The following is a 14,206-nucleotide window of genomic DNA, read 5'->3' on the forward strand; positions in this document are numbered from 1 at the left end:
TGTTGAGTGCCATGAGCTGGGGTTGCCGCCTCAGATGGTTAGTTTTACAAACTTACATTTAAAAATACAAGGAACCAGAAAACACTAATTCTTTCATCATAATAGAAATCACGATTAGGGTTTCCTATTTGCAAGGTAATAATGGTGTCTTGGGTCTTGGATGTTTATTCTTTTTTATAAACAGGAAGCACCCTTAGGGTATTATTTGACATATTTTTAATTATCCCAACTAACTAAAAGTAGAACATGGGGTGTTAAGCTTCTAAATGAAACAATGTTATTAAATAACTGCCCACTTCTCTGCATTGTTCCCCTGCTTCGTTGCAATATGGAAAATTATCAACACTTCCTTACTCAGGGAAAGCAAAGATGGTTCTCTTCCTCTCTCTTCAACTCTGATGTGGCTTGAAGGCCCTCTAGTTGAGCATTATTGAGTGTTTTACATACAGTCCTTTTAAGTTTCTCCATTCTTGGAGTAGAGGCAACAGCAATACCTTATCCCTAATAAAATGAAAAATGTGTGGTTGAGTATTGGGGCCTTCTGGTAACTTCCTTGCCTTGCTCCTAACAATTCATGGAGAAATGGTGACAATAATTAGTAAGTATCATTTTAACTAATATCATTCCCTTATGTAGTTTAAGGGATGTGTTTCTTTGGTGATAAGAAACATAAGAATGGCCATACTGGGTCAGACCAATGGACCATCTAGCCCAGTGTCCTGTCTTCCAACAGTGGCCAATGCCAGGTGCTTTAGAGCGAATTAACAGAACAGGTATTCATCAAGTATCCCCTGTCACCCATTCCCAGATTCTGGCAAACAGAGGCTAGGGATACTTCAGAGCATGGTTTTGCATTCCTGCCCATCCTGGCTAATAGCCATTGATGGACCTATCCTCCAGGAATTTCTTTCTTTCTTTTTTGAATCCTATTATAGTCTTGGCCTTCACAACATCCTCTGGCAAAGAGTTCCACAGGTTGACTGTGTGTTGTGTGAAGAAATACTTCCTTTTGTTTGTTTTAAACCTGCTGCCTATTAATTTCATTTGGTGACCCCTAGTTCTTGTGTTATGAGGAGTAAATAACACTTCCTTATTTACTTTCTCCACCCAGTCATGATTTTATAGACCTCTATCATACTCCCCCACTTAGTCATCTCTTTTCCAAGCTGAAAAGTCCCAGTCTTAATAATCTCTCCTCCTATGGAAGCTGTTCCATACCCCCAATCATTTTTGTCCTTTTCTGCACCTTTTCCAATTCCAATATATCTTTTTTGAGATGGGGCGACCAGATCTGCATGCAGTATTGGAGACGTGGGCATACCATGGATTTATATAGCGACAATATGATATTTTTTGTCTTATTATCTGTCCCTTTCCTAATGATTCCCAGCATTAGACTGCATTGTTTCCCTGCTTTGAATTTGACTGCAGTTTTACCTAGAGACAATAGGAACAATTGTCTTTAAGAACAAAATTCTTGTTATAGAAAATAGCTTGACACCAGTGTATTACCTCTAATCAAAAGATATTTGATAATATTCTAGAGAGAGATTAGAAGCCCTTGATGCTATAGGGAAGTATCAAGTGTCTAATTGTAATATTTGGCTAATGCTGGATAACTGGAAACATTATTCTGAATTTGAATTGGAATAGCAGAGCAATGACTAATAATTGTGTTCTATCTTTAATTTAGTTATCACTAAATTCTGGTCCCACTAACGTCAAAAGGAGTTTTGTCATTGATGTTAATGAGACCTGTATTTAGCTCTTAATGCCAAATGAAAGCAATGAAGAGCCAGTAGCAATAGTCATTCTCAATGTCTTAAACAAAACATTAATAAGAGGTAGCTAACCTCTTTCTCTCCAACATACTGATTGTCACAACACAGTATGGCAAAACGGCAATGAAGACTGCACAGTATCAATTTCAAGACCCTCATCATAAGGTGACGGTTCCAATTTTAGTGTTTTAAAATGCAGTCTGCAAGAGCAAGGAAGGAGAAGAGTAGTCTCCCCAGAGATTAGTCATCTCCAGATCTGTAATGGTTCTGAAGTCCCTCTTAAACAAGTGGGTGGGAGATGTCTGAAATGAATTACCACAAAGAGGAGAGGAGAAGTGACCGAGGTCCCAGTAGACACTAGTTTTCCCTGACCCATAGTGGGCAACCCTTAGAACAGACCATAAAGGGGAGACAGAAGTAGTGGAGCAAACTGTACCACAGGGAGGAAATAGTGCTACTTCCTAGCTATTTGGCTTCAAATAAGTATCTGAAAAGGTATCTGTAATACTATACTTAAATGTTGTCTTTGAAAAGGCATTTGGCCAAAGGATGGTGCATTAAAACACTTCTTTTCCCCTCCTATTTCAGGGTATTATTGACTACATCTTCTACTCTAAACCTCAGTTAAATATACTTGGCATTCTTGGACCTTTGGATCATCATTGGTTAATAGAGAACAATATAAGTGGCTGTCCACACCCACTCATCCCTTCGGACCACTTCTCACTTTTTGCACAACTGGAGCTTTTGCTGCCTTTCCTGCCTCCGGTAAATGGAATCCATCTCCCTGGCAGGAGGTAGTCAAGTACAACTTAGAGGGTAACCTCAATTTAACTTGTAAAATTGTAAAATCTGAATATAGAGGAGTGAGGTATGGCCAACAGGGATTTTTTCTTAATGATCTTAATTTTAAATCTAATTATTTGATAAAGACATAGTAAAAGCCAGGTGCTATCAACAGACACAATTCTGAGCCCAATATACTTTATATACTGTTAAACAGGAATTGGTGCATATGCACTTTTCTTTAATTTGTTACAATTAATCATCCTGTTTCTTCTCTATCCAACATAACACATTCATGCCTTGAAATAGAGAATTGTTATACAGTATATTCTCTTTGCACAGATATCTGTAGCACTACTTTTTTGAGGCCAGTAGTAACATCGAGAATATTCTTCCGTACTTCACTCCCTCCTTTTTCAGACTTGCTTGTAAAATATAGAATTTGAATTTAGCCTTTATTGATTGTATATGAACAACAGAAGACCTGATTTATGAGATTTTGTACTTTAAAAAAATCAGATTTGGAAAATGATTGATTGTATTGTAAACTAAGGCTAAATTTTTATCTGTTTTCATGTGTTATAAAGGCCAGCTTGTAAAAGAAGTTGCAACAGGTTTTCTCTGCTAATGATTTGCACTTGTTAGGGTTTTGTTAGCCCTTTTGTACTACTTTTATTTTCAGTTGAGAACATTGCTTTTTAAATCTAAATCTGTAAAATATTGGCAAATATCTTAATTAAATATATGCATTTGTCTTTTTGATTTAAAAAGAAAAACCATAAAGTTCTCACAGAACAGACAAGCTAAGCAGTGAATGATGAGTAGGTCTGTATGGACTGAAAGTTATTGTTGATGTGTGTGCATTCTAATATTTTTATCTCTGATTTTTGAAGTAAAATTAGGGATGCTTGTGTACAGCTTCTTAATTTTTATTTTAAATGCTATTTGTCCTATCTGCACTGTGCCTGCTTAAATTTGTTCTCAACTAGCACTGCCTGTGCATGCAAAGAAAATCTGTGCATCCTCTTTTATATTTTTTAAATAATGTTAACACTTGTGAAAATTTTATGAAGATACTTTTGTATAAGCTGTGGCATCTTTATTTCCTCTTGAAGCATTGAATACACACTTTTTGAACATGTTCAGATGATGGGTACACAGTTCCTAGCTTCTAATACCGAAGCACTGCTTCTTTCAGTGTCATCGCACAGTGCTATTTTTTCACAAAGAAATACTATCATGTGAATCCTTTTCAGTTTAAGTGTGTTCCTCAGTCTCAGAGACCGTATCATTCCTTGAAGAAAAAAAATTACATTTTCTGTTTATGAAGCAGTGTAAATTAGATGCATTTTCAGTACAGGTCCCTAAGATAATTCTTCAGATCATTTTTAAAGTGACCAAGTCATATTTTAAAGTGTCAAGCAAGACTAAATTTAAATAGTGTACCTTCATAGTGCCATTAGTGTCATAAAGCCAAGTATAAAACAGCTAATAAATTTAACTTGGACTTATAAAAGGGAGAATTTATCCACTCCTCCTTAACTAATACACTTTCAAAAATCAATGTAATTAATTGAGAGAGAGAGAGAGGAAGCTTGGTCTAACTGCTTTTGTTTCAACTGCAGGCAGGGAAGCAAAAGGACACTGAGCATTACTAGAAATTTCTGAATATTATAAATTTTTGTATAGAGAATGAGTTAGGTAATAATGATTCAAAATTTTATGAAGAGAAAATTGTCAGCACGTAAATGTGCTAAAACCATTCTGTTTTAAAATAGAAGTAAAATTACAAATAGTTCTGATCTACAAAATGTGTGTTTTAAATTTCAGTAGGAAAAGTCTTGATCTTGAATCCTTGTCTGGGACCTGATTTTGTTTTGTTTTTTAGTTGTGCAAACACCAAACATGTCCAATTTATAATCAGTACATTGAAATGCTGGTAGTATTGATGTAGTAGATTTAATGCTTAGTGTTATTTTTTTCCTGTTTGTTTTTTTTTATTTTGTTTTTTGTAAAGTGTGAATAAAAGGTGTTTTACTCATGTTTCCTTAACAATGTGTTGGTAATGCGCATCATGACAATTTCCAGTGACGATGAGCCTATTTAGCTTGTCAAACTGAGCAAACCTATTTTTTTTTCCTGATCTGGATTATATAATAGGTCCAGAAAGCTTTACGGAAGGGGAAGGGAAGCACTTACTCATTTTGTATTTCTGGGAAATAATTTACTTTCATACATGCTGGAGCTTGAGTGCACTTGTTAGATTCAAAAGGTTTGAGCTTTACACAATACCTTTTCACCTGTATTTGGTAGTCTTTTAAATATATTTGAATTTATGGCAGCCTATTAAAACATTATGGCCCTTTGTGTGTTGAAGACGCAATTGCTCTTCCCTGGACACACTGCAATCTATGGGTCAGTTTGAACGACTTTTCTCCTTCTTTTAGACTAATCCTGTAGGGTCTGATCTAAAGCCCACTGAATGTAGTGAAGAGATTCCTATTGACTTCAGTGGGTTTTGAGTCAGATGCTAAGGCTACGTCTACATTACTGCATACTTTGGCATACCTTATGTCGCTCAGGGGTGGGAATAATCCACCCCCCGAGTAAGTTACACCGACATAAGCGCTCGTGTGCACGGCACTATGTCATTAGCTTCTGCCATTCATGGAGGTGGTTTTATTATACTGATGAGAGAGCTCTCTCCCATTGGTTAGAGCGTCTTCCCCAGACACACTGCAGCGGCGCAGCTGCATTGGTACAGCTGTGCCATTGCAGCATTGAACATGTAGACATCCCTAATAACCGTGACTCTGAAGCCTACTGAAGGAGAAATTTTTTAACATATGGGAAAAGATCAGATGCGCCAATACTGGACTGATGTAAACTTCGTTAAACAAATTTAAAATAAATATTTTCCTGTGTTAAACAAATCTCACTCAACGTCTCAGTTTTCAATTGCAACATAAACAAAATAATGCAATAAACCATCTTTATTTACAAAATGCAACATCTTTGCATCAGAAACTCTGACATAAAATGGTTACTTGCAATACTTTTATTTAAGGTGGCTTTAGATGTTGCCATAATGTACCTTCAGTGTTGTTGTTGTAAAAGCACATAACATAAAAATCATAGAACATTGGGTTGAGGTGTTTCATTCAAGTTAGACCAGAAATTTTGGGCCCATTGTTTTTTACCATTTGGTGAAAACCTCAAGTATGGTCTGCCACAACTTTGGTAATTATTTACATGTACAAAAGAATTCTGTGCATCTAAATTTAATTTGGGGGTATACTTTAAAGAAGTGGAAACAAATAGAAAACATTGATATACAGATTGCAACTTTAACATATATCAGAAGTAGGCAAAGAAAAACCACTAGGAGATGTTTGTAATTATTTTGTCCCTTCAGTGGCTTCAACAAATTAAATATGGCTAGCATTTTGACAATAAAACTGATTTGAGTTCAGAATACATTGGCATACATTTCTGGTCTAATTCTAACAAAAGAGATTGTAAGTTCATCTAGGATGTAAGCTTAGAAAAGTAGTTTAAGGTGTCAAATTTGCATTTTAGCCATGCAGCAAAAAAAAAAAAAACAACCAAAAACTCCACATTAAAGACAAAATAATTACAACCCCATTTAAAAGAAACAAATCACACTGTAAAACTTATGACTATTTCAATTTACTGCTTAATTAGTCTTTTTTCATCCAGCCTTACACCGTTTTTTAGTATATGTTAACTGCTATTCTTTTTTGTTTGCATAAATTTTGACACTTAAATGTCTTGGTATGTTTAAGTAGTGTCTAAAATAGAATATCTTTAGTCTTTATTCACAGTACTTCTGTATAAAGTGTAATGCACTGGACTAACTCTTGTTTACCATTCATTTAACAAAAACCAGCACATTATCTGCACTAAGCTCAAAGAATGTTGCATTTGTCAAAAGGCAGCTCTTCACTAAGATAAAGGGGGAAACTGAATATGGTCTGATGGTAAACAAGGGCTTTTACTGTTCTCTTCAGTGGAACTTTCTTCTTGGTCAAATTTTAACTAGCTAGTATTATATTTATATACAGGGTCTTCTTTTTTTCTTTACCAATGTATTTTCCTACTCATAGCTGACCAATAAATTCAATATCTGTTTCAAACTTTTTTGTAGTGTAATTTATATTTAACATTTTTATTTCTAAATGCTTCATAAAGTTGTATGGATAGTTAAAGGAAATTTAAAATAGTTCAAACACACAACTGACAAATACAGGAAACTTTACAATCCTGTAGAGACTTTTGTATTGTAACTCGACAAGCTAGACACTGATTCACATCTTTTACATTGGAAATTCACAAATCAAAGCCATGAATACCAACTCCTCCAGACTTTGTGGAAATTCATCTCCAGATCTGAACTCGGAAGTTTGCCCCTGTCTTTGAGAGGCTGCATCACAACCCCATATCTGAACACCAGGCCATCTTAAGACAGTTCAGATTTAAACAAGATAGATTAGGCCAGTAATGTTGTAAGCTGTAGCATACAAAAGAACTACAGGGATGTGTCTGTCAGCCAAGTGCAGTAGGAATAAAGAATTTGTGTAAACATTGAGTTGTGTCTCTACTGCTACAGTCACCACAGACCCATTTCTGCTTTGACTTCCTCTCTCTATCCCTTTGGCATAGCCTGGGGGCAAAAGTGTTCACCAGCAGAAAAGTTGTGTGTTTGGGTTGGGGTTTTGTTTTGTTTGTTTTTGGTTTGTGCCTTGGGAGGCCTCAAGCAGCAACAGCACCAACCGTATCTATTTTAAGCCTGCAACGTGAGTGATAGTGTCGTCGGAAAGAGCAGCAAATTGCCCAAAATATAACACTATGCTCACACCACTGATACCGTACAGTTTGCAAGATTTTGGTGCTATGAATGAGAACTTTAACCAGGCAATTTCCCTTAGACCTTCATGTACAAACAGATCCCATATGCAGGTTCCAGGGCAGAATCAGATGAAGGGCAGAGATTCATGCAACAGCTCTGCAAGCAGTCTTGGTACTGTCCTGGTGTATACTCAGATGCAGGAGAGGTACAGTGCATGCAAGTCATAAGTATGCAACTGATAAGGGGTACTCTTTCCCCCGTTGGTATCTCATGAGCTCCCTCACGCTGGAGTGGGTGGGTAGCCTCATAAGTCCACTGCCAGGGAGACCATTAACTAGACAGCAGGTTCCATTTCTCAAAATTTAGGGCTGATGATCAAAGGGGGAAGGTTTCTTAGCACTGCAGCATTGACTGTATTAGATCTGTGCTAAGATTAGCCTAGGAGTAAGATTACAGCTACAAAAAGGCACAAAACTAGTGCATCTGGATTGAATTTGTATCCCATCTGAAGGCAGCCTAGGGTTGAATAGGCCAGTAACTGGGACATGCTTACAAACCAGATGAGGGCTGTGAGGAGAGCACTGTGTAAGTTTAAAGGGGCAGGCCTAAGGGAAGAGATCCTGATGAAGCTGAACAAAATTAAAGATACAGAACTAGAATTGAAGCTAATGAAAATCAGTGATGTTCCATTGACCTAGATGAAGCTATGACCACTTAAACTGGGTGAGTTGCAGTAAGCCAGATGCTCTCAAAAGGTACCCTACTGAAAGCCAGATTCTGAGCTTCCACCTAATGTCTTTTCATAAAATGTCAGTAAGAAATCTTTGACCTAGGCCTGGGGATGAAAGAAACTTCTTCATCTTCTTCATCTTCTTTTGGTAGAATCCTAGACTTCAGAAGGATACAAAATTAGCATGGGGGGGGGGGAGGGGAAGTGGGCAGAGCAAGCAGACACCAGCATCTAATTTTTAAATCACTTATTGGATCTGCTGCCTGCTATGTTGGCCAATAAAAAAAGGAACCCAAACATAAACTGGTGTCTGGACTACTGAAATCAAATTAACAGGTGAAACTTTATATCTGGTCAGGACTAGTACAAAACTGCTACTAAACATCACTTGGAAGTTTAATTTGTATGAATTTCTTAATGCAACTTTAATAGTTATTTTCAAGTTATTTTTTTGGCTTGTTACAGTTCTGCTAATAAAACAGGTTCTTTATTTCTAGGGTAATTATTTTTCAAAGTGTAAAATATGTTTTTGAATTAGTGAAATTGAGTTTTAATACAACAGCTTAAATGTAGTGACATCAGATTTCCAGACTTCAAAACTAAAAAGAGACAAATGACAAATAAGATACAATCACATTGATGAAAACACTTGCAGCCCCCTCTCTGTGTGGTTTAGAGAAAATGGAAAGTGAAAACCTTTATTCCAGAATAAGTGAGCCAGGTTCCTAAAGCATTATGTGTATTTTGTAATCAAATCGGTAAGAGAAGTTGCTGTCTGCATGGCTCATCAAATCCTAAATTTACATGACTGATACTTTAATGTTGAACAAAATCCTGGAATTTTTGTGCATACACAATTCAAAATTAAGGTTATGTGATTTTTATTTGTTCAGGCCCCAGTCTTGCAATCGACACCGTGGGGGTTACATCCACACACAGTCTGGATGAGCACAATGCGGGCCTCCCAACACAACTTTACTAATACATGTCTCTTCTGGCCTGCAACACCTCTGTTCTATTACTAGGCTCTGCAAAGCAGAGGTTTTTCAATTGTCCCAAACGGTCTACAGCAGTGGTCTCCAAACTTTTCAGGGTTAGAACTCCCCCCTCCCCCAGCTGGGGCTTGGGTTTTGGGGGAGGGGGAGATATGCAGACAGGAGTAAGAGGTCCCAGTGTGGGGCTGCAGCTGGGGATTGGGAGTGGGGCCAGGACTGGAGCTGCAGCCAGAAGCTGAGGTTGGGGGTGGGGCAGGGCCCAGTGTGGGGCCAGGAGCCAGGGCTGTGGCCGGGGGTGGGGCCAGAGTAGAGCCGGGAGCAGAGTGGGGCTGCATGGTGCTCCCTCCCTGCCCTGCATGGTGGCAGGCCAGGGACCCAGCTGTGCCCTCCCAAACATTCCTCTGTGCTCTGCTAGGGGGGGGGTGTGCCCTACAGTTTGGCAACCTCTGATCTACTGGGTTTTTGTTTGATGAGTGAAAAACATGAGAAGTGATCTCTTGGGGGATATCACAGGCTGGCTGGCCCTGGAGGGGAGTCAGGCTCAGCCTTGCCCCTCAGACCTAGCAGTTAACCCCCAGCTGCTCCTGATCTGGTGACTCCGTTACAATTATTAATCCCAGCTGTGAAAAGGTCAGGGTGGACTAGAGAGCTCACTGAGGGAGGAGACCTAGTCATGAGAGGAACATGGGGAGTTCTCTTTCTCAGGAAAGGGTAAGGCCTGGTGAAGCGAGGCTGGGGAGAACTAGAGGGGATAGGTTAGGCTACTGTTGGGGGCCCTGAAGAGAGGGCCTGTGACAAACAGGGAGGTCCCTGGGAGATGCTGAGGGAATCCCTGAGGAGGGAAGACATTGGGGAAGCCTGCTAGGAAGAAAGGCCTCCAAGGAGAAAGCCCTGGGAGGCAGCCCTCAGCCAGAGGGGCAATGAAAGAAAGCTGTAGTCCCCAGGAGTTGAGGTGAACAGGGAAGTTTACTGGAGCCTCAGAGGGGCAGAAGGATCTTCTGTTTGGATGGGGGGGAATGTTTAGTTTGAATTTTAGTGGTTTCTGAAGGGGTCTGAACTACATGCTTCTCAGCTAGAGGGCAAATTGTGTGTGGTGGCAGTCTACAAGGGTTCGGGGAGACAAATCCCTGCAACTCCATGCCTATCTGACACTAGGCTCTGATTTGGTGAGTAGAAAAGCTTTCCAGGGGAATATACTGCTTGTTTGTTTAACTAATTGGCTTCTCTACAATTTTTTGCATCTGTTATAATGGCGAAGATGCTAAAATTTGTATATCAGACCTGCTGTACTACTTATTTTTCTACCAAAATACCTATATTTGTTATAATCAAAACTTACTTTTCTTCCGGTGCTATTCTCCACAAGAAACTTGGCTATTTGGTTTCTGAGGTACCCTCATGAATAATTAAGCAATTGTGAATTTATTAATGACCAGAGATCCTGAGGAATCTAATGAAAGAAAATTTGCAGCTCTTATGGAAGTCCTTGTGTAAAACAGAGTAAATTTTTTTAAATTAAGTTAAAAATTGTTACTAGTGCAGCTCTCAGAGCTTTCAAAATGACACCCTTATGTACTGTTTATCCAGCCCCGCAGAAATTTCTAGATGGCAGCAACGTGTTTCATTCCATCCTATTTACCCCCCCCCCCCCCCCCCCGTCATGTTTAAAGCCTGGAATCTCTAAATGTCAACACTTTATTCAGTCAAGACTGTGTGAGAAACTTAAATCCAATGTAATGTTTGCTTCAGTTCTCCAAGATGGATCTGTTACCTTCCTATTCTCTGAGGGCCAAATCTGGTCACGTTAAGTTCCCATTAATAACACACACTTAATTCCTTCAAAGGCCCTGGGTTTGTAGAAGTGTAACTGAGGACCCACTTTGACGTGCAGCACCACTTTTTTTTTTTTTTTAAACTGGTGATGGTGTGTGAGAAGGAAAACCCTAGCCTTTCTCTGGTTCCCAGGGTGAAATTTGTTCGGCTGCCAATTAAAATAAACATCTTGTAAACCAAGGGTAGGTCTGGGAAACTTACCTGAAGAAGACCTTTGTGTAAGCTCGAAAGCTTGTCTCTCACCAACAGAAGTTGGTCCAATAAAAGAGATTACCTCACCCACCTTGTCTCTCCAATATCCTGGGACCAACGCAGCTACAACAACACTGCATATAACCTCACATTGCAGTGTACACATACCCTAAAAATGGCATTTGGAGGTGTGATTACAGTTCAGGTACAATAACTCCTCACTTAACATTGTAGTTATGTTCCTGAAAAATGTGACTTTAAGCGAATCCACTTTCCCCATAAGAATTAATACAAATAGGGAGGGTTAGGTTCTAGGGAATCTTTTTTTTTTTTTTTTTTTGCCAGACAGAAGGCATTATATACATTTTAAACAAGCAATTTAATACAGGTATAAGTTTTAAACAATAGAATACTACAATCATCATTGCTGAGTATGAAGCAATGGGAACATCATTGCTGAGTATGAAGCACTTGCATCTGAAGAAGTGAGGTTCTTACCCACGAAAGCTTATGCTCCCAATACTTCTGTTAGTCTTAAAGGTGCCACAGGACCCTCTGTTGCTTTCTCCCTGGCCAGGTTCACTGAAGCCCCTGCAGTCAGGTTCCCTGGGCCCTGGTGCACAATGCATCCAATGCGGCTTAACCCCTTCCTGCCCACGCTGTAGCCGGGGGACAAGCGGTGGCTGGGTTATGTCGGTGGCCAGCAGCAGCCTGGAGGTGTTAGCTGTCTTTTGACACTGTGTGGGCTGCTTCCAGCCACAGGGGAGTGGGGAGGGGGAGGAAAGAGATGAGATCTGCAAAGACATGGGCCAGGTCATCCCTTCTCTTCTCCCCCTCCCCCCCGAGCAGTCGGTCGGTCATACACAGCCCCTGTGTGAGAGAGGTGTACGGGAGTGTGTGTGTGTGTGTGTGTGACCTCTCCCTGTTTGAGCCCTAAAGCCTTAAAGATAAGAAGGTAAATAAAAAGAATCCAACTACGCAGTATTTCTTTTTTTACAGGGGCTCAGACAACTTGATGTTAATTGGAACATTTGTACTGCATAGTTCTGATTGCCTTTGAACTCGCTTGAATACGAGTAATTTTACCGGGTGCCCCTATTCTGCATAGGGAAATATAGTCACCCTAGCCATGATTTCGTTGCTCTTTTAGGCTGTGCTAGATTAAAGCGAGTGTGGGTATGCCTTCCCGGGCTGCAGTCACACCTCTGATTGCAGGATAGACATCCTCAGTCACTTTTCAGAGTTTCCCCTTATGACTGTCCTGTTTTTCTGCTTTTAGATAACTATCCTAACCAAATGATTTCAACAAAATAGTCAATACCACCTGGTCCATGGTATTTCCATTGTGTTCAACTTGTTGGCTGTGAAATAGTTACAAGCTCCTGGAAAAAGTTATGAGTTTAGTCACTGCCTAAAAAATGACACACAAAGTTGGATAATACATTTTAGATGTGGAATAAGAGAGCTGGGAGGACATTAATTGCAACCAACACAAATGCAGTCCTGCCACTAGATGGTGTACATAATACAAGCCAAATGAGTATGCAGAGTGTTATGTGTACACAAAGTATTGTCTAGTCTTGTCTAGAGCAGGTGTCGGCAACCTTTCAGAAGTGGTGTGCCGAGTCTTCATTTATTCACTCTAATTTAAGGTTTAGTGTGCCAGTTATACATTTTAATTCTTTTAGAAGGTCTCTTTCTATAAGTCTATAATATATAACTAAACTATTGTTGTATGTAAAGTAAGGTTGTTGAAAATGTGTAAGAAGCTTCATTTAAAATTAAATTAAAATGCAGAGCCCTCCGGAGTGGTGGCCAGAACCCGGGCAGTGTGAGTTCCACTGAAAATCGGCTCGCATGCTGCCTTTGGCATGCGTGCCACATGTTGCCTACCCCAGTCTCTAGAGAGTGAAGTTGGAGGAGGTGCCCTTAAAGATATTGGCAGGAACTTGAGAAAAATACCAGGCTAGTGAAACCTTGAATCTTAGCTCCCCATTAGTAACTGATGAATTGCCAGAATAGACCTTATCCAGTGTGCCATCAGGTAAATGTAACTGATGTGGGAGGAGAACAAAAAAGACACACTCTAGGCACTGGCAGAATCACTTTAATAATGCCTTTCTTTCTTTGGCTTAAGTCTGCTTCTTAATTCTGTTTTAATGTCTAGGACAGCTACACAGTTGTAAATCTGAGCAGTTGGACTCAACCCCTGCCAGCTTGACACTGAAACTCTGGAGCTCAGTACAGTTGCAAAGGGTGGATTCTATGCCAGACACCTTGGCATCCTGAAAAATGTGGTCCCACGTCGCGGGGGTGGGAGAGGGAGGAAAAAGACAATTGTATGTATGCCTGTATCTGTGCACAATCTGCTAAAAGACTTGGGGGTGGGGCTTATACCTCGCAATCCTGGGAGTCGTGGGGGTGTGTGTGTGTGTCAACTTGGGCTATCTTAATTTGCACTAAAATAGCCTAGACTGCTTATAATAAACTGAGTGCAGTGCCCCTCTGGCCAAACTTCCAGCCCACCCCCAATGTGTGCCTCCACATTTACTGTGCCAGTGGCTCTCCACCTGGGAGGGAGGGCCTTCTCTGCTGCGCAGAGAGAGATCCTTAGTCTCTTGCATCTCACCCAATCTTCCTAATAGTTACTAATTACTTTCTATTGGGATATGCAGCCTTCTTGTTTGACTTGGAAACAACAAGGTAAATGAAGGGACAGGGGCCCTCCATTGCATTCTGAATGACTTCTTATTCCAGAAAAAGTCTTATCTTCCCCCAAATTCTACGAATATTTTTGAAAGTTCCAGCATGGTTTAATTCCTTCCTCATCTCATCAGCAGAAAACATCTACTACTTTTTATTTTTAACATTCTCTACAACAATAGAAAACCAAGACAGAAAGTTGCTTTGGTATTTATTGTATAAAACATAATGTACAGTATATTACAGAAATTAAGAAAATACAATCTGTTCTCTAATGAATGTATCTTCTTGAACTTCAAAAGCTCACTTGCAGCAC

At 39.7% G+C, this 14,206-nt stretch overlaps 1 protein-coding gene across 12 annotated transcripts in view; it reads left to right on the top strand.

Annotated features, from left to right (window-relative positions):
- The window catches only part of CNOT6 (CCR4-NOT transcription complex subunit 6), a 47,521-nt gene extending 42,913 nt beyond the window's left edge, over positions 1 to 4,608 (top strand). For all 12 annotated transcript variants that reach the window (XM_042850935.2, XM_065555091.1, XM_065555089.1 and 9 more), the window contains one exon: positions 2,370 to 4,608. In XM_042850935.2, the coding sequence (XP_042706869.1) occupies positions 2,370 to 2,582 (213 nt within the window). In that variant the 3' untranslated portion in view covers positions 2,583 to 4,608. The remainder of the gene's footprint in view (positions 1 to 2,369) is intronic.
- The last annotated feature ends 9,598 nt before the right edge of the window (positions 4,609 to 14,206 follow it).

Source organism: Chrysemys picta, chromosome 8 (genome assembly GCF_011386835.1).
Source record: "Chrysemys picta bellii isolate R12L10 chromosome 8, ASM1138683v2, whole genome shotgun sequence".
NCBI lineage: Eukaryota > Metazoa > Chordata > Testudines > Emydidae > Chrysemys > Chrysemys picta.